At 37.8% G+C, this 20,033-nt stretch overlaps 1 protein-coding gene across 1 annotated transcript in view; it reads left to right on the forward strand.

Moving 5' to 3' along the window:
* The window catches only part of bmpr1b (bone morphogenetic protein receptor type 1B), a 72,683-nt gene that overhangs the window by 41,427 nt on the left and 11,223 nt on the right, over positions 1-20,033 (forward strand). Inside the window, exons 3-4 of the mRNA XM_020705857.2 lie at positions 9,677-9,742; positions 9,858-10,053. Of these exons, the coding sequence (XP_020561516.1) occupies positions 9,948-10,053 (106 nt within the window). The 5' untranslated portion in view covers positions 9,677-9,742; positions 9,858-9,947. The remainder of the gene's footprint in view (positions 1-9,676; positions 9,743-9,857; positions 10,054-20,033) is intronic.

A 20,033-nucleotide genomic window follows, 5' to 3' on the forward strand; every position in this document is an offset into this window, starting at 1 on the left:
TGCAGCTATTTGAAGCTTTGGCCGTTATGTCTATGGTGCCAGTTGGGATGACAAAATATGAACCTGGTGATGGTCACTAAAAGTAAGACATGCCGTCATGCCAAATGAGTTCAATCAAGTATGACTGGCTTTTGGGAGCCATGAAGCAGCTGACGGCGATTGGCAGTCCAAGCAGCATCAAATCTGAATCCCTGGTTGTTCACAGTTGAGCTGTTTCAACTTTTAACGTGCGTTCAATGGCAGTGTATTTTGTATGTAGAGCCGAAAACGGACTTAAAAACTTGTGTAGTGATGTGGAATCCCGAAATGCGGCAATATATGCACATTTATATAGCCTTTCTATTGGAAGTGGTCACTAGAACACATGTTCGATGTGAACGTAGCATTAGAAGAGAAACTTTGGTCAAAGCTAGTCTTGGTGGAAATATACTTCACTTACAACTATGCATAACTCTGATGTCTGTAAGTTCTAAGGCATAAAACTTTGCCCATAAAATATTTACCATCCTTGTGTTTGGTCAAAAAATCTGAACTCCAAATGCCTATGCATAAAATTGACACCCATCAAGACCCTTACTCACACACTTGCCATAGATTCTAAATGTAACCTCTGTCTTATTTCCCTATTCTTACTTTTGGTTTCAAACCCACATCGTCTTCCTCAGGAGGAAGTAGATGGAACGTTTGATTGAAAGCCAAATATGAGTTTAGACATAGATTTTTTAGATTTACCTTCTAAACTTTTTTTTTTTTTTTACTTTTTACCTTTTATATTTTTGGATTGAACCTTTTTTATTTTAGTTTACACTGTATGTGGCTAAGTTAAAAAAGGAACGATAGGCCACAGAAATGTTGATTACCAGATATTATAACTAGACCAGGGGTCGGGAACCTTTTTGGCCAAGAGAGCCATAAATGCCACATATTTTGAAATGTAATTTCGAAAGAGCCATACAATAATGTAGTGTCCCTTCCCCACACTGAGGCACGGAGACTTAACCTCTTTTAAAGTTCTTTATTCTGGTTACTGCAGACCGCAACAAACGCCGAACAATTAATTCATCAACTCCTGAATCTCTCCCGCCGAGACGAGAGCGCTTCTCCCAACTTTATATTCCCCTGCTCCCGCTGCAGCCCTCCCATTTCCCTTATTCGGCCCATAGCTGAACCCCATTGGTCCAAATTACCTAACAACAGGCTGAGCGACAGAACTGAGAGCCAATCAGATCCCTGCTTGACGCGTTCAATGAACTCCAGAACTTTTAACGCGGCCCAACAGCCATCCAACTCAGTCCGCGACAATTTGTTTAAAACTAAATATACAAATGAATGTGTGCATTTGATTTAATTTCAACATTTTTAAAGTACAATAAGTCTGTGGATTCTTTTTAATAACATTGTTATTCTGTTGCTAATAAATGATGAGTATTTCTCGTGGTAGTTTTGCTGATGGTCTAGTCTGGTTGATACGTGGTGAGTTTCTGCTTCGTTCAGGCGTTGAGACTTCAAACGTGATTGTAGGTCTGAATGTTCTTTAGATGTGACAAAGACTGCTCACATGCAGACCTGGAGCCAAACACACACTCACACGCCGCAGTGAGTGACGGGCAGCGGGTTTACGTTTTTACAATCCCTGCGCGATTCACCTGCTGCCTGTCCCCACAACCCCTCACCCCCACCCTCTGCTTTCTCCCTCACACATCTGCGCGCTCTCAGAGACGGGAGCGCGTAGTTTTAGGCACGGCAATTCACAGGTTTCCAGCTGGTACAAACTCTGTGAAATAATAGATAATAGTAACTGATAGCGCTGGCGCAGATTTCTCTCTCTAAGCACTGCTACTACTGCGCGCCTCTGACATCGCATCGCGCCCGAGAAGGACTGGTCTAATGAAAAAAAAAAAGTATAATTAAAGATTTGTCTGCGAGCCACATGTGACCATCAAAAGAGCCATATATGGCTCGCGAGCCATAGGTTCCCGACCCCTGAACTAGACTAATGCCATCTTTCATTATTCAGTCATTTAAATGCATGCTGTTAAACTTCTGTAGTGCTAAAAGGAGACATCAAATTTCTGACACAACTTCACCCTCTTGTTTATGTCTAACCCTTTTGCAACACCAGTCCCTGTCAGTGATTTTATTGTGGTTGTAAAGTGATATAGTGAGTGGTTTCACAAGCTGTAAAAGTCATTCCCACTCCGTCATTAGGGTTTCATTAAGTCTAAATGGGTCAACACTTACTTTAGTGAGGGTGTACTGCATTACTTATTGTTAATAGACACACACATTTGGTCACACAATCTCAATGAATTAAAACTTGTGTCTAAATAGCAGGATGAGTGAAGTGAAATGAATGGTGATGCGCCCCTAATCAGCAGACATCGGCAACATGATTATTGTTAGAGTTCTATCTGGTATTTTGTTTCCAGCTTGCAGCTTGGTCCATTGTCTGTGTTTTGCTTAGTGCCATGCAGGATTGGATGTCTTATTCTGAGACGATGGTCATCTAATCCTCCAAAAAGAGCAAAAAGCCCTTTAGAAGGTTGGATGACCACCACCCTTTTAATTCTCAAAAGAAACGATTGATGTCACTGCCCAGCAGCACAACTTGATCTCATGATAATTGATAATGGATTAAATTAGTACAAACTTCTTAACAAGGCATTTCTTGTTAATGGTATGTAATCAGTTTAGATTGCGCACCACTTACATAATTATGAGACAACAGAAACTGAGTTTTTATTTCTCATATTATACACCACACCTCTTGGTTTAAATTTAAATAAAGTAATAAAAACAAATATTTTGGGATTTTATTTAGTTCCCAAAGTTCATCTTGTGTGTCATGTGTGTCTGTCAGTGGCAGCACTTCATATAACTTAACAGATCTCCAGTAGACATTCTTCAGTTTATATGTTGACAGACAAAACACGATAACATTAAGCACCATAAAAAAGGAGGAAATGGGTGCTGATATTTCAAACTTAGAACTGTCAAGTCTGTCTAGCTTCCTACTTCGCCAGAAAATCCAATTTCCCACCAGGTGGTGATCAGTTGATGGCTTAGCCACCCTCTTTACCTGATGGTAGCCATTCTGGGGAAACCATTCTGTCTGATCACTTCCTTCCACTTATCACTGTCTTGTCCATGTGGGGGCTAAAGTCTCTCCTTGAAAACAATAGAATCTTTAATTGAAGAACTGTTTATGAACCCCTTCAGAGTCTCCAAGAAAGCCAAGGACTCTGTATTGCTGTTCAGCTTTTGAGCCAAACGGTAAACAGTAAAAAAGCTGCAGAGATGCGACCTTCTTCTTCACGGTGGTGAACCTCATCATGACAACTAAGCTAGGATGGTCACATCTTTAACCAAAAGCAACTCCAGAGCGAAAGAGAGTCCAGCCCATCTCAAGTATCTCAAATCCCCAAGCAAAAACATGGAGGGAAGCTAATAAGCTTACTTTTAATGTTTTCATCAGGCTCATTTAACCCTTGTGCTGTCCTAGGCACTTTAACATTGGGAGTTGGGTCATCTAGACCCACTAGACAGTGCGCTGAACCTTTTTTCTTCGATGATTTGTGATATTCACTGGTGTCCATGGATTACATGAAATCTTTCCACCTTTATCCACCTTTGTCATGGTAGGGGGAACACATCAATGTAAGGGTGGGGTCATAGGATAGCACAAGGGTTACCCTTATTTTTGTCTGGCTTGACATCCCAGACCAATCTACCATGGGAGGCATTTGCCTCAGAGAGGAAAGCTTTTATGATCTCTCAAGCTCTCAAACCATAACTGACAACTGGGTTGTTGGTTCATGGAGGCAGACCCATACTTATTGTGACTCTGCTCAGAAGATTTGTCTGAGCTCACTGTCAGAGGGGTCCTCAACTTCTACCTCCAGGAGAGTCTGATTACTCTGGTTGCCATGGGGGGATGAAGACATTAAATTCAAGTTGGGCGTGTTTTCCACTACTGTTTTCAGTGCAGCTATTTGAAGCTTTGGCTGTAATGTCTCTGGTGCCAGTTGGGATGACAAAATATGAACCTGGTGATGGTCACTAAAAGTAAGACATGCCGTCAAGCCGAATGAGTCCAATCAAGTATGACTGGTTTTTGGGAGCCATGAAACAGCTGACAGCGATTGGCAGTCCAAGCAGCATCTAGCACAAGCAAAAACTTGGGTCAGGAAGGAGTTCAAGGAGGGCACAGAGAAGTACTATCTAATGGCCTCTAAGAAATCATTCTGTTTCCTTAGAGGTGGAAGCAATTCTTTACTAAAACTATCTGCAGTGCAAAGTTTTGCTGTAAAGTTTCATAACCCTCCCCACACTCCTTAACCTTCCCACACTTTTTTTTAACCTAGTCACATTTTTACATACAAAAATACCTTAGAAAAAAACAGAGCTTTTTGGTTCCATGCTCTCAAGGCACTTTGACAGCATTATGATTTTAAAGGCAAATTACAAAAAAAAAAATGAAATGCGACTAACTGTTCATAAGGAAAGATGGAATGTTGATTTCAGCAGGCAGCATAATTAGACAGTTGCAAGTTATATTTTGACATGCTTTTAGTTGTTTCCAAACTGCTCTGTAAATAGGTAAATTTCATCAAGCCAGTTTGTACGGTAAACAATGTTGTAAAGGATATTCTTTTTCGTAATCATCAAAAGTGATCATCAAAATCATCATTTTGATGATCACTTTTGATGATTACAAAACAACACAACAATGTTGTAAAGGATATTCTTTTTTGTAATCATCAAAAGTAATCATCAAAATCATCATTGACTTTTTCAAATGTGTATAATTTTCTTGCAGGAAGATTCAGAGGTCGTCCCAAGTTCAACTCCTATACACAGTCTTTTTATTCCTTAACAAATGTATGCAAAAAAATAGCTATGTAAATGCAGCAGTGAAGGGGAGTGAAGAGACAGTTTAAAAGCAGATCATGTTAAGCTTCTAGCATAAAGACAGACTTAAGTAAACGGGGGGAGATTTGCAAATCTGCAGCTGAGACAAATGTGTTATTTCATCCTCCATCTTATCAGTCTTGGCAGTTTACATGTTTAAATAAGGACACATGCTTTATTGGTAAGCTAAGAAATAATACATTGATGTTGTCTTTAATTCATACAACACAGATGGAAAACCCAAAATGAGAATTTTACAAAAACTGCCAAATAGCTGAACCTGTTTACTTTCAAATTTGGGAATAGACAGACCAGAGAGAAAACAAAACAAAAAATGTTTTTAACCCTGATAAAAAATCTTTTTCAACTGATTTAATTGGTCATTTAAGGTCATATTTTATTTTCATGAACAAAGTATTACCAAAATAAAGCATGAAGAATAGTCTGAAAGCTTGGGGCATCACATTTTATCTATATAAATGATATGATATTAAAACTGCATTGTATAATAGATTAGTTTATAGATTTGATATGTAATTTGTTTTATCAAAATTTTGAGAAAGCTAATATGGCTGCATAAACCCAAGTGTAATCTGGACATTTTTCATGTAAGATCCAGCATAATTCATTTTTTCTAAAGTGAGGTAATTTGATGTTTTTTGACTGCATACATAATAATTTTTCTAACCTGATTCATAGCAAAAATTAATTTTCTTGATTATAAAATCCTTTGACACGGGTTGTGACACTTGGTCAAAAATCTCTCCACAATGTGAAAGGACACCTGACCCCTGACAATTATAAGAATGTGCTGTTTTAGTGATGGCAAAAGGGTTTGAATGCAGATAATCTACAAAAATGGAGACCAAGATAAAACATGTTGTATTGGAAACACATTTTATTTACTAAAGATAAAATAGAATGTGAGTAGTGTATTCTGCCATGCCATGCTATCTAATTGATCTAAATTTTACCAAAAGTTATCCTGGTCTGTGTCATTTATAAACGTTTTTATTAAAAATAATTGCTTCAAACTATAATGGAGTTTCTTTGTTGACTTGTTCTTTTGCCTTTCTTGTCACAAAGCCTTTTGATGGCTTATATCATCCTCTGCTTGTGGTGGTCAGAGTCATTCATCTTCCACCCAGCATGAGGGTGACTCGTGAAGAATAGCCCGCATGTGGGTGGATGTGTGAAGGTGGCCACAAAAATTCTGACTAAGCAACAATTTGATGCTGCCAGGAACTTTGGGCCTAACAAACCCCTTTTTTTCTTTTAGAAATGCAAACCATCTATTTATCATTAAACATCTTGAGGTAATTATTATTTCGTCTGACCTTGCCCTAACCAGTTGTTTCTTACAAAAAAACAATGATTTTGTAGTTTTTCAGTGTAACTAGAAGTATTAAGACTATAAAACCAAACAATGTAATGATGTGAAGTCCAAATATGCTGACCTTAAAACATTTTGGAAATATTAAAAGAAGGATCTAAGGTCAAGGATGCCCAGTTTAGTTTGGTCTGTTTAGTTTAGTTTAGCAATTACCTATTGTATTTTATGATTGATTTCATATTCTTACACAATTACTGGGATGAAGCCCAATGAGATAACTATTGTTGAAATATTGGGCTATATAAATGAAATTGAATTGAACATTTTTTTTGTTTTTTATTTATTTAACTGTTAATTAATTCAATTAGAACTAATTTGTTTTTCAGCTAAACTTTAATCTTAAAGATTGCACGTCAGGCATACAGTAACTCTGATAATAAGTAGAAGTTATAGGCCAATGAATTATTCCCAGCATTAGAAAAAACAGGCCAAAATTTATGACTCTACTGAAATGTAATAAGTCAGATGGGAAATTGTATATTTTTCAAGGGGTCACTCCTTACCTAATCTGTATATAAAGTGTTGTCTTTCGGCAAACTGCCAAAGACTTGCATTTCAAGCTGACACACACACAGATTCACAAGTATTGAGGGTAAATGCTGTCACAGTTTTAAAAAGGCTTCCCGTGGTTAGACATGCTTGAAATGACATTCTGCTTCACTGGAGGAGGCAAGGAGAAGGGGGTGGAGGAGAGGCAAGCAGAATGGAAGGAGGTTGGAAGTTAGGTAGGAGGGGTGTGCGCGTAGATGTGTTCATATTTTACAATAACAGCCAAAAAAAAAGACTAAACAGAAACCAAAACTGTAAATGAGCCATTTATTTCCTTTAACAAGTGGGAAACATCAAGAGAATTGGAATATAACACAAGAAACACTTCCAGTATTTTGAAGGGTTCTTTTGTTTTTTGCCAAAGAAAACAAAAAAGATCAGTGGTCTGAGCTGGAATTTTTGCAAAAAGTATAGATTTTTATTACATTAATCTGGGAAAACATTCATAAACATACATTTAATGTCATAAGCACACTTGCTGGTTAATTACGCATACAAAAATTGTGTTTGTGTGAAATACTTAAAAACAACTTAACAAATGTATGCAATATATTGACATAACATAAAAAGTGAGTTAAGAATCTGACAGTAAAAATGATTTAGTAGATCAATTGATGCATGAGGTGGTTGGGTAGCTTGTTTTTTTTGAAATTATGACAAATGAAGCAGGTTGAAATGTTGGAAAAACATCTTATCTTCAAACTAAAGAGATAAAAGAGATATCTTCCCAACTGATTAGAGGGAGGGGATTTTTTCAGCAAAAAGCAATGTGTTCACAGTTTCCCAGTTCTGTAGGCAGCAAATGCCTTAAAGGCTAGAGGACAGCTCAGGAAAGGAAATGGTCGATTATAGCGTCTACCCATTTGTTAGTAAAAAAGCCTCAAGCATGGGTGATGTAAGCCTTAACATTTACTTTAAAGTTAGTGAGCTGTCCAGGTGGCTGTGTGAAAAGGTTTTCAAAATTATCGTTAAATTATATAGGTTGTGATGGTAAAAATGTTTTTTTTTTTTTTGGCTTATTCAATAAAGACAAAAACACATTTGAAACAAAAACTTCACAATTTTAATTTCCATTTTCCTCAACCTCTTCAGGTTTTATAAGTAAATGAAAAGATTTTAAGATAGTATGCATGTGAAACACTTTTTTTTACATTTCATACACAAATAAAGCCAAACACCTTAACCAGAGAGGAATTTCAGTTCAATAAAAAATACTAATGTTTAAAAACCAGTTATCTTTTTGTCCACCTTGATGATTTTGGCTAAAGCTAATGACAAACAGCATTTCTGTGCCAAGTTTAAAGCTGTATGAAGCGGAAGGGACCATTAACTTTTATAGTCGACATATTGAAGTGGTGCATGGAGACAAATTAGTACTTAATTAAAGAAGTATGAAAATAAATAGAGGAACAAATGACTGATTAGAAAATGAAGTGACTAAACCACAAAGTGAAAAAATAAATACCATTCACAGCAGGAGGTTTTAAACAATTAGCTCTTGTTTGTTGTTTAACCCAGGTTAATTGCTCCCATACCTCATTACTCCAATTGTAAAAGCATTCTTAATTTTTTAATTTCAGTTGATCGAAATTCAAAACAAGGATATTAAGGTAAAAGAAGATAAGATTGAAGTGTCAAACAGACAGTTTTGCTGGTTTCACTACATGTTTTAAAGTACCACTCCAATCATCTTTTGATATATTTTAAAAGTGTTCCCTGTTGTCTTTCAAGTATATTAATAATCTGTTTTTTGGGAAAATAAAAAAAACCTGTCATTTTTTTCCGCAGGAGTTCGTTAGAAATTTGCCTCAAACTTCCTCGGAAGAACTGTTGGCGCGAAGTAAGCTTCCCTTCGTTTCCCATCATCCCTCTGTTTACATGCTCTCCTCCTAGCTTACAGCCCCTCACAACCTCAACCTAACATTACCGGTGCAACAAGAACAACACGACTTTGCATGGAGTGGTTCTTTAAGTGTCAAATGGACAGTTTTACTGGTTACGTTACACGCAAAAAAAAATCCCACTCGGATGAAAATTGTGTTTTTGTGCTCTTAAAATTTTCTTGTGGCATTTTTCTAATAATGGAGGACATATATGAAGAAAGCAAAGTTTAAAATGGCAATTTTAGATTATTTCTTTCTTCAAATCATTGTGAATGAGGAGCAGATGAAAAGAATGCAGTTTAAAAAAAGCTTGTAATTGTGACATTAAAGCGACAACAGTAAGCCAGAAGCTCCGCTCCGCTCCATTCTGATGCTTGTAGACGACTAGATCCATGTACGTCTTTGTTTACCTCGTTCGAGCTGACATCTGGCTCAAAACTGTACGGTTAGCTCCAATATTGCTGGCCATTTTTGTTGGACCGTTATGTTGGAGATGTGAGAGCTGTAAGCTAGCGTATAAACAAAAGGATGATGGGAAGGGGGTTGGCTTATGTCGCACCAACAGTCCCGTTCACAACTCAAAGGCGAATTTCTGAAGAACTTCTGCCGCTCTGCAGAAACTATGTCCTAGAAAATGACACAGGTTTTTTGGTTTTGGCTAAAAACAGCAGAGTCAGGTTTAAAAGACCACTGGGAACACTTTATAATAGATCAACAGATGATTGGAAAGGGGCTTTAAGGAAGCTTCCTGAAGCTCCCTCCCTCCTTCTGAACCCCATCTCGCTCCTCTCTCCCCTGCCCCCGTAACTTTCCACCCATGTTTTCCCTGCTGGAGTGTGTGGGTGGGTGTCTGTGGGTGTGTTGGAGAGGGTCAACCCAACCTACTACAAGGCAACCAAAGTAAACTCCCCCTTTATGTCCTCTCCCCTTCCTCTCTCAGCTGGCCTCACTCCTACTGTCAGACTGGGCTGAAGACACTCCACTCTCAACTGCTGCTGCTGTTATGGTTTGTGTGGTGTGGACATTCTCACGTTGCGGTGGACCTACACACACAACCAGAGGCTTGCATGCCTGATCCTTCCCCCACCCGTCTCTGTCTCTCTTTGGGCTCGCACACTCAGGAGGAGAGTCAGCGTGCGTGAGTGGGAATCCTGTCTGTGTGGAAAGGACTGAAGAGGAGGACGTAGAGGAGCTGAGCGGCAGACTGTACCATGCCAGGCCAGGGAGAACAGCTCAAGTGCTGCCTCTCTCTGTATTTCTGCGGCTGGAGTCCTCTGCTTTTGCTCGGACTGTTCTCTCTGCATGTGCAGTCACACGGTGAGTCATCACAAACTTTCTCCTCAGCCTTCTTCACAGATTCTCTTAGAAGTTCCTCTGCTGCAGCATATTAGATGGACTTGTCATTAAGGGATTGTACCTTCTCTTTCTTCTTCTTATAAATATTTCTTCTTATTATTATAGGATCATTCAAATTTGACTTTCGGGGATTATTTCATACTTTTTGAATAACTTGGCTGCTAGTTTTAAAGAATTAGCTTCAAAACTTAGTAGTTTTATTTATACAATGATTTGATCAATAAGGATTAAGATTTTAGTATGGATAATCATAGCACTGTTTGAAGAGATTTACATTATATACTCCGTCTTAAAAATCTCTTTTGGATACATATTGCAAAAGAAATCTAACTTTACACAAATAGAGAAATTATTTAGTATTGTATTCATATTCATAACTTTTTTTCATGAAAGACAAATTTTTTCTTTAAAACTTTTTTGTATGTCTACTGTATATAAATGCTTCTTCGCTCACATTGGTACAGACTGGCACTTGTTACTTTCTTTGTGTGTGACCTTGTTTGGTATCTGTGCTGTTATTTGTGAAGAGTGGAAATAGATTGTTATGTTTGGCATTATGTTGTCTGTCGGAAAGGTTTGCCTATCCTGCATAGGTTAAGCAGAAGAGAGTTCTGCTGGAAACATTTGCTGCTATTCAGTCAGAAGCAAAAGAGGTTGTTTTAATGTGTGGTCTTCAAAGGGTTTGTCTTTTCTTTTTTTTTTATTAGAATGATTGTGCCTTTCTCAGTTAAATTTTCTTGGTTTATTTTACTGGAAATTGTTTCAGCTGGAATCACTGACGTTAAGTCTGGATTGGCTCCTGCACGCTTGCTGAAGTCGTCTTGTCTGCAGGGCATTCCTCTGCATCGTCTGTCTTTCTCGTCATTGTCACCGGTTCATTCCTTATGGGGTGTGCGCATTGAGTCACCCTCCTTTCATTAGCAGCAGATGTTTTTTTTTTTTTTAAATGAATAACTAAATCTTGGCAGCAGTTGTTTAGAATGCCGTGGACACTTGAGCATTTACACTGTACACTTGAATACACTTGGAGCCGACATACAAAGTGCTTGAATGTTTCGGGTTCACGTTAACACTGACTCTTCAGTCCAAGAAAACAGCAGCTGCCAAGGAGTAAGATGTTTGATCGGACATGAAGTTGGACCTGCACCAAGGTTACTTTTGTTTTGCTCCTGTTATGTCATTAATACGTTTATTGCTGTAACCCTTTAAGGGGTTTTGGAGATGTGAACAAAGTGTTGAAAACCTTTACTTTTAATTTTTAAGTCTATAAAGCTAGTAGGGAGTAAACGAAAACAGCTCCAGTTATATCCTTAAAAAATAGAGATGTATATAAAATACATCTATAGTATTTCAGAGCCTTTAACCGCATTATTTCAAGAAATTGCTGGAAAATTAATGTGCGTCAGTTCAGGCCTGGAAGCTTAAATCCTCATGTTGCAGTAAATCATAGAACAACATCATCAAAAATGTCAAAACTGTGAAAAAGTCCTGAGCAATTTTCTGTGCTGGTTGACCAATAGATGGTTATCTTTACAAGAGGCTGAGCTCTGACTGAACAAACAGATATTTATTCAAGAAGAATGAAAGATGGAGCGAATATGTTTTTTACTTTTTTTACCAGAATCATTGATTTTTCTATTTTGTCTTCTGTATTCTGCCGCTGTCTGTGCTTAGTTTGCTGGTTTTCCTGGGGATGCATTGACAGGTGAGCTACAGTCCTTGTAGACTGTGTTGCGTCTACAGAAAGGGCACTGCTTGCCCTTTTTAACATTACTATCATTGTCTTTGTGCGGTAAAGAAATACATGACGTTCTTTTGCAAAGTGAGTGAAGAGCGGCGGGAATTCACACACTTTATAAATCACGCGCATGCACATCTTTTTTGACCTTCCATGCTGCAGCTCTCATTGTGAGTTCTGGGAAGAGAAGAAGGATCGTGATAGCTTACATTTCATTGTCCTTGGTGGGAGTAAGCAGTGCCATATCAGTTTTCACAGTCAAAGCTCTGTCAGTTGCTTTGCTTTGGTCACAGCTCACTAATGAGCCTGTTGCAGAAAAGTAGCTTTTGTTTTAGGAAAACAATAAAAAGGGCCATTTAATTTTTAAATCAATGTTTTGTTTTTCTTTATTATTTCAGAAAAAAATCGGTATGTTGTGTCTGTGCATGGATGCCAAACTTTTTTTGTTTTAAACAAGTTATTCTTAATTTTAAACAGACTCAAAGTGGATTGTTTTTTGTTCATAAGGGTAAGTTATCCCAAATGAAAACCTCTAATGTATGTTAGAACATCCTATAGCAAATCAAGATGATCCAATTATGCATTTTTCTTTTGTCTAAATGTCAGCACAGGACAATAAAACTAACAATTATACCTACTTGACAGGGGGAAAAAAGGGATTACTTGTATAACATTATCTGAGAAGATGAAATAAAGAAAAAACGAGAAAGAAAATTCAGAATATTTTCCTCTGATAGTCTGCTTCCTGAGCCTTGTGTGGAGGAGTTCAGTATTTGGGTTAGGTGACATAGATTTCATAGATATAATGATCCGCTGTGCCGTGTTTGACACGAAGCTCCAAGGTAATGTTGAAATCCTTATGCTTCAAAGGTAACACAATTAGGACAAGTATGAAGAGTTTGAAGATTTTTAAGTCCTGTAATGGATACAGATCTAGTCACTTCCATCCAAGTCTGATTACCAGTCTGGAACTGACTCCTTTCAGACACAGCTGGAGTGTGTGTTTCAGAGAGGTTTTCAGTATAAAGAACTAATCATGAGTTTGAGAGTTTAAGTGATTAGCAAAAGAACAAAGACTAATCGGCATACATTTTTTCTGTATCTACATCTATACTAGAGTTTGCAATATGTTGTTATTTAAACCTGCATTGTCTTTAGTGCTGATAAAGATCGTTGTCGGTCCAAATTGTGGTTGTGGGTTCCGGGCAGCTTGATCTGACACAATGGAGTGATGGACAGAAAACAGGTGAGGCAGAGCAAAGCAAAGCTGGCTGTCAGAGCTACAGCACACAGAGAGCTGAAGGGCTTAGGGTTTTCCACTCACACCACCTCTGTGATATCACAGTGCATGGCGGGTAGTGTCGCTCAACTTACAGAGTTTACTAGACATAAACACGGATGTGAAAAAGGGTTTGAAACCAGTCCGGATTTCCTAATTCATTGCATGTCTGTCACACTTCTTTTTTTGGAGCTATGGCTGCTCCCAATCAAGAAGTCACTTTAGCCAAATCTGTCTGATAAGGTGAATAAGTGAAGTAGATTTTCAAGTGCTTGACAACTTTCTGGAATCCAAAGGAATTCAGGGAAAACGACAACATTGAATTTAGATCCTTCAAGCGAGAAAAGGTTTTAACAGGCTTTTTTTAAGCTTTGGGATTTCAGCAAAGCACAAACAGAATTTTTATCCTCGAATGTGAAAAATATGGAACAGTGGTTAACCTTTTGAGAAATGGCAACATCTCATCCTAGAGGTAAAAAAATAAAAATAAAAAATTAACCCAACATTTAAAGAACTGCTTGCAGTGACGTGCGGTGAGGTTAACTGCTGGTGAGGCACTGACGTCATCAGTCAGATTTACAAACATATGAACCATACTGAGTAACTTGTTCACCATTTGATTGACAACAGTTAACGTGTTTTGTTTAAAATATCATTTCAACATGTTTTTTTTTTCAAATACAAACTGCAGCATAGAAAAAAGCACACACCTTATTATCGTCTTACCTTTACTTGTAAATAAAGTCCATACGCCGCTCCTTCTGAAGAAAATGACTTGCCGCTTGCTATCACTTCTTCTATTATTTTTTAGCGTCATGATCTCAGGGCTCACCGGCGCCCCTTAACATGAGGCACGGGAACTTCTGGCCTCACCCAGCGGCTTTTTTGCCGGCGTTTAGCGCTCAGCACAATAAACATGTCCCTCACATACAGTTATTTATAAAAACAAACACTGTAGATCATATACATCTGCTAAATTATGTAAACTCAGCTCATATAGTACAAGTGATTGAACCAACATACATAGAGACAGCAGTACCGTCTGACTGCATAGGTATTGCGCAATCCAAGGTGAGGCTCAGCGGGCTGGTGCCTCATCGCACGTCACTTCTTAGTATCTGAATGGCAAAGAACAATAATTCTTGGGTAAAAAGATACAAATACTAAAAGCAAAACGAAAATCAAGTTTTTCCAAAATAAATTAAGGCGATCCAAAGCTTTTCTTGGACTGATTTATGCAAGGTGTGCATCCTATAACATCTGGTTTACATGCAAAATAATTTTAGAAAATTACTATTGTAAAAATAGTCAAATATGGTGGTGGTAGTGTAGTAGTGTGGGTTCGTTTTGCTCTTTCAGAACTTGGCAAACCTGTTGCGATAAATGGAACGATCAATTCTGTTTTCTACCTAAGAAACTTATAGGAGATTGTCATGTATCTTTTTGTGATCTGTGAATGAAGAGCTCTTGGATTCTGCAGCACAAAAATAAAAAAACAGCAAGTCCATGCCTGAATCTAATAAGAAGAAAGTCATGAGTCAAAGTTCTGACCTGAATCTGATTGAGATGCTGAAAAGTCTGTTCATTTTCCCAAACTCTCCAATTTTGTTGAAGTACAGCAATTGAGCATCAATGAGTGAGTCAAAATTTTTCCAGTGCTCTGCAAATAACTCATTATCAGTTATTAAAAACATTTGTCTGCAGTAGTTTTCGGGCAATCCATTTTTCACACAGGTGCATGCAAAGTTTGATGCTTCTTTTTCCCTCTTAAGGCTAAAAGCCTTAATTTTGAGAATGTATGTTGTTTTCAAATTTTTGTCATGACTTAAAAAAACATCATAGCTCCTTATGGCCCTTTTCTACATAATATACCTGTCACTTTCTCTGGTTCGAGGGTGATTTGACAAAATATGTCACAGGGAAACCCCATGTGCTGGACAATCCTTAGGTCCTGGTGGATCTTGAAGCCTCAACTCTTGTGGGATCCCACTCCATCACAATCTTTCCCAAAGCCTTCTATGGCCTAAGATCTTCCAAAGCAATTATTTCTGTTGCTTAAGCATGTATTTCCTTTGATTTTTTTGAGTCTTTAGATTCCTTTGTCTTAACTGCTCGTGGTCTAAACCATCATATTGTGGTCATCAGCCAAGACCGTAGTTTTCTCAATGATTGGGTTCGTACACACAAACAGAATTTTTAATGGCTGTGAAAACCTTTGCAGTTGTGTAAATACGTTTTCAGCAGAAATGTTCTTATTCTTTCACTGACAAATCAACCTATTTCATGACAATTCTTTTTATTAAAATTCATTTAAATTAATTCATTTAAATAAATACAAATCAATAAAAAGAGAAAATTGGTAAAAATTTGATTTTTGCTAACTATATTAAAGAACACATATTTTCAAATTTATATAAAAAAAAAAACAGTTCTCAAATATTGAAGGGGCAATTTTCTGAAATAATTGTAGAACAGGAACAGGAAACATGTTAGCTACTGACAGTAAATGCACTGCCTCCTGGGATAAAATCAGTATTTCATTAAAGAGAATATTGGGGATCAATTCACAACAAAAAGGTTAGAAGTTTTTGTCATTGGTTCATTTTCCATTTACAAACATTTGCGTTCTCACGAAAATGTAACCCTCTCAAGATGCTGAAACAATCAAAGTGTACTCTAACCCTGGTGTTGCCCCGCCTTTTTTCTGACCTGCATTTGTGTTAGACTTTTGCTCTTAAGTAGACCCTTCCAATGAACCTGAATAAGATTGCAAAATGATGAATAAATACATTTTAGATTTCCATAAAAATGCATTCTCGAATTAGGCTATTTTCTTTTTCTGTCTGAATAAAGTTAAATGAAGAATTGGAGTAAACACACTAAGCAGCAAACAGCCATGATAGAAATGAATTCATCTTGTAATCTCAGGTCGTTTGTGGGTAGGAGGATGTACATTTACAACCAAATGCAATAGAGATGATCATTAAATGCAATGATAGGTACCTAATGGGTGTCCAGATGGGAGTGGATGTGCTGGGGTTTGCAGCATGTTAGGCCGGTGAGATAGTGCAGACAAGGCCTGGAGCCACTGATGGGTGATATGTGATTCAGTAAATGGGGAGCTAATCAGGCATAGGAGACAGGGAGACGCGTGCCGCTAGAAAATACACGTACACTCATGTGAGACAGATGAATACACCCTATGTCCAAATTTCTCACATCATCCACGTATAAAGAGGTAAAACATCATCTGAAAGCATACATACATGCAGGCTGAAAATGGAAAGTAGGTGCCTCCGTTGATTGATGAACCACAGAGCAGAACTTTGGGAAATAAACACATGGTAGCCGTAATGTTAACACCATGAACCCTTCCAGTAAACACACAGAAACCAGCTCTCAGACACACAGTGAGCCCTTGAACTGCACGCACCTCCACATTCATTGGTGACAAAAGCTGTATCGAACCTAAATTCGCCAAAAAGTTTGTGCCTTTTATCTTTTTATGTCACCGTCATGTTGTTTCAAAGGACAACAGAAAATCATTTATTAAAGCTTCATTTGATACTTCTAGGCATTTTATATGAAACTTTACCACTTGTTGCCGTTTAACCCTTGTGCTATCTTAGATGACCCCACCCTTACATTGACGTGTTCTCCCTACCATGACAAAGGTGGATAAAGGTGGAAAGATGTCATGTAATCCATGAACACCAGTGAAGATAACAAATCATTGAAGAAAAAAGGTTCAGAGCACTGTCTAGTGGGTCTAGATGACCCAACTCCCAATGTTAAAGTGCCTAGGATAGCACAAGGGTTACGGTGGGAAGAAAATTATTTTTTGAGGTTTGTCAGATCCTAATTTGTACAATAATATTACTAAATAAGTGTTTTATTTTTTATAAAAAAACAATTTACAAACCTTTGGCTTGTAAACTTAAAGACTTAACTTTTACATCATTTTCTATGTAATTAAAGGAGAGCCAGTTCATAAGCGGAAAATTGTTCTTTTACATTTATGTTATTTGAAATTCCTAATCATACAGAAATTTGTGAAACAGACAAATCAGGCTGCTTCTAAAGAAAAAGAAATTGTTTACATATACAAAAACAAATCAGGAAACTCACAAGCTGGCAATGACAAATTAGACACTTTATGTTTGTTTTTTTTTTTGTTTTTTTTACAAAAGTGGATTTGAGGATAAAATTGTAAATGGCATATACTTATATAGCACCTTTCTACCTTGCTTTAAGGCCCAAAGAGCTTTACAGTCCATTCACACACTAATGGCGGCTCTACTGCCAAACACTGGCACCAACCTATAACCACCGGGAAATGTGGGGTTCAGTGTCTCGCCCAAGGACACTTTGGTGAACAAGGCAGGAACTGAACCTGCAATCTTTCAAACAGAGGTTGACCACTCTACCTTTGCACCACGGCTGCCAAACAACAAAGCCAATACATTGAAATTACTTGTTGGGATTTTTTTTTTTTTTTTTTTACTTTCTTTTTCAAAGTATTTTCATTCCCTTGTACTTTTGCCTTAATATGATCCCTAAATTACACAATTTTATTAATGATTATATTGTATGAGTGGATCGAGGTTGGAATAACAAAAACCTGTAATCATGAGCTAAATGACTTTTTTTTTCTTGAGTAACAGAAAACTACTTTGAACATTTGATGTGTGTGCATGTGCACTTGTAAATTTTATTCTTTTATCATGTTTCTGAATTCTAAAAGTAAGATATAATTTTAGCCAGGGCTAAGGACCGATCTGGCAAGTATGAGACCACTGTTTGTCAATTTTTTGGAAACAGTCCTGATGGAACAATATGTCACATGATGATATCATGGGAGCAGCATATCCAATATGATAAATATAGCTGCCAATTTTACACGAGCGAGAGGGTGGGTACATTGTAACCTGATGCAGCATATAAACGAGTGTAGATAATCATGCTGCTGATATACCTATCTTCAGTTAAGGTGACTGACCTCACCTGGGCTTTTTTGTCTTTTCTTGGAAAGAAAAGATGTCATCGTGTCAACAGTTGGAAGGCCGACGGAATATGTTAGCCGCTCACATTAGGAGGGAAGGATTTTACAGTTCTGTCCATAGAAAAGCTGTGCATTCCAATGCTTCAACGCGCTGGGACAGAGTTCTAGTAGGAATAAGCTTGGATGTGCTAGATCTCGAAAACTTTTGAATGAAAATTTGTTAGAGATGGCAGTGGGAAACCAAAAAAGCAGTTTCTCCTCCAGTTTAAAGAAACCGAAATTAACCCGTGCACAAGCAATGTACTAAAATTACCAACGTTTTGTAGTTTTGGTGACATTTTGTCATGCTTTATAGTTCTCAAATCTGAAATTTGTCATTCAATGTGTAATGTCCAAGTTGCCAAAATGCTTGAAAATCAAACTTGGATTTTTCAAAACATGTCGCCTTTAAAAAAAACTATTAGCTATCGTTTGTTTTAGCTTTTTTTCTAGTTTTCCTAACTCAGGATTAGTCTTTTGTGGCTTTTTTTCTAGACTTGTAGCAGGATTCGACAAATCCCAAGCAGTTGAAGACAAAAAAAACACAAAAATCTGCAATTCAGTTTCAATTTTTATAGAATCAAACCAAACAAAAGGTTTATTTTCTATTTTTTTAGTCATTACCAAGACAAAAGTTTCAGAAACCCAGGCCTTTTCTTAGATATGTCACAAGAATTCTTAAAATCTTTTAAGAGTGAGGTACTCTGAGACATTTTACAAAAAAAAAAAACCTCCTCCAGCATACACTTCCTGAAGATCTGCACTGGACTCCAGATACTCCACAGGCACTAAGCCTGCTGTACTACTGTGTATGCTTTTTCATCTCAAGCGTTCCATTGTGACATGCACATTTGTTTGGCTGAATACAAAAACAGATGCCTGAAGGAATCTGCGAGGTATCAAGGTTTTTTGTCACAGCTGTTCTTTGAATAGAGAGGAGGATGGATTCATAATAACATTTCAACTTTGTAATGGAATTCTCCACTGACATGCAGAGCTCGTTTTGAGCATGTTTAATCAGTTGACTTTTTTTGTTTTGTTTCCCTTTCATAAAAGTTTTCATTCTCATAACGAAATTCTCAGTCTACATAATAACTGGGTAAACTGTGTAATTAATGACCAGGAAATTCAATCATATCATTTATGAATATAATAAGTGTTCCACTTTTTTGTCTTTCAGCAAAGTAGAACAATTTGATTATCTGTGTCAGACTCATGTAAACAATAAAGTATGCTGTTTCAGCAAGACATTGTGCAGGGCTTCCTTAAATAGCTGCTGAGGAACTGCGTCATAACATTTGTCAACCTTACAGTGTCTGCCTATTTTTTTATAACAAGTAAAGTTTAGGTGCGAACATCCTGGTAAATCTGCACAGTTTATGAGTCAGATCTCAACCACTGGTATCAGGCTGAGTAACTGTACACAGCCACATCCCACTGATCTGCCCCCATGTCTGGGAATGGATGTGGGCTGCTCAGTGTTGAGTCGGAGCACACAGATGGCCGTGAGAAGAAGAAGAGGAAGAAAAAAACTGTCCTCGAAGGAGCAACCAGCTGGTCTTCTTTCCCTGGTTGCTCTGCTCTCTCACACTTCCTTCAAGGACTGTTTCATCATCCCCCCTTTATTCCGAAGGCAACGCTAACGGCTTGCTGGGATGAACGCAGAGTTCCGGCATCCGTGTGTTTGTCATTCATCCCCATGAAAGGGAGCTCAGGCGTAGACTGACACACACCACTGCCTGCATAAAGTAAACCTGGCAGATGACAGCTGTATAACCACAGAGCGGCACCGGCTCATTACCGCATCCTTCATCTGCATGACATAATGAAGGAATGCTTGAAAAGCTCATGATGATGTTGTTTGTGTTGGAGGCTAGAGGGGA

This window comes from Oryzias latipes, chromosome 9, assembly GCF_002234675.1.
Source record: "Oryzias latipes chromosome 9, ASM223467v1".
Classification (NCBI taxonomy): domain Eukaryota; kingdom Metazoa; phylum Chordata; class Actinopteri; order Beloniformes; family Adrianichthyidae; genus Oryzias; species Oryzias latipes.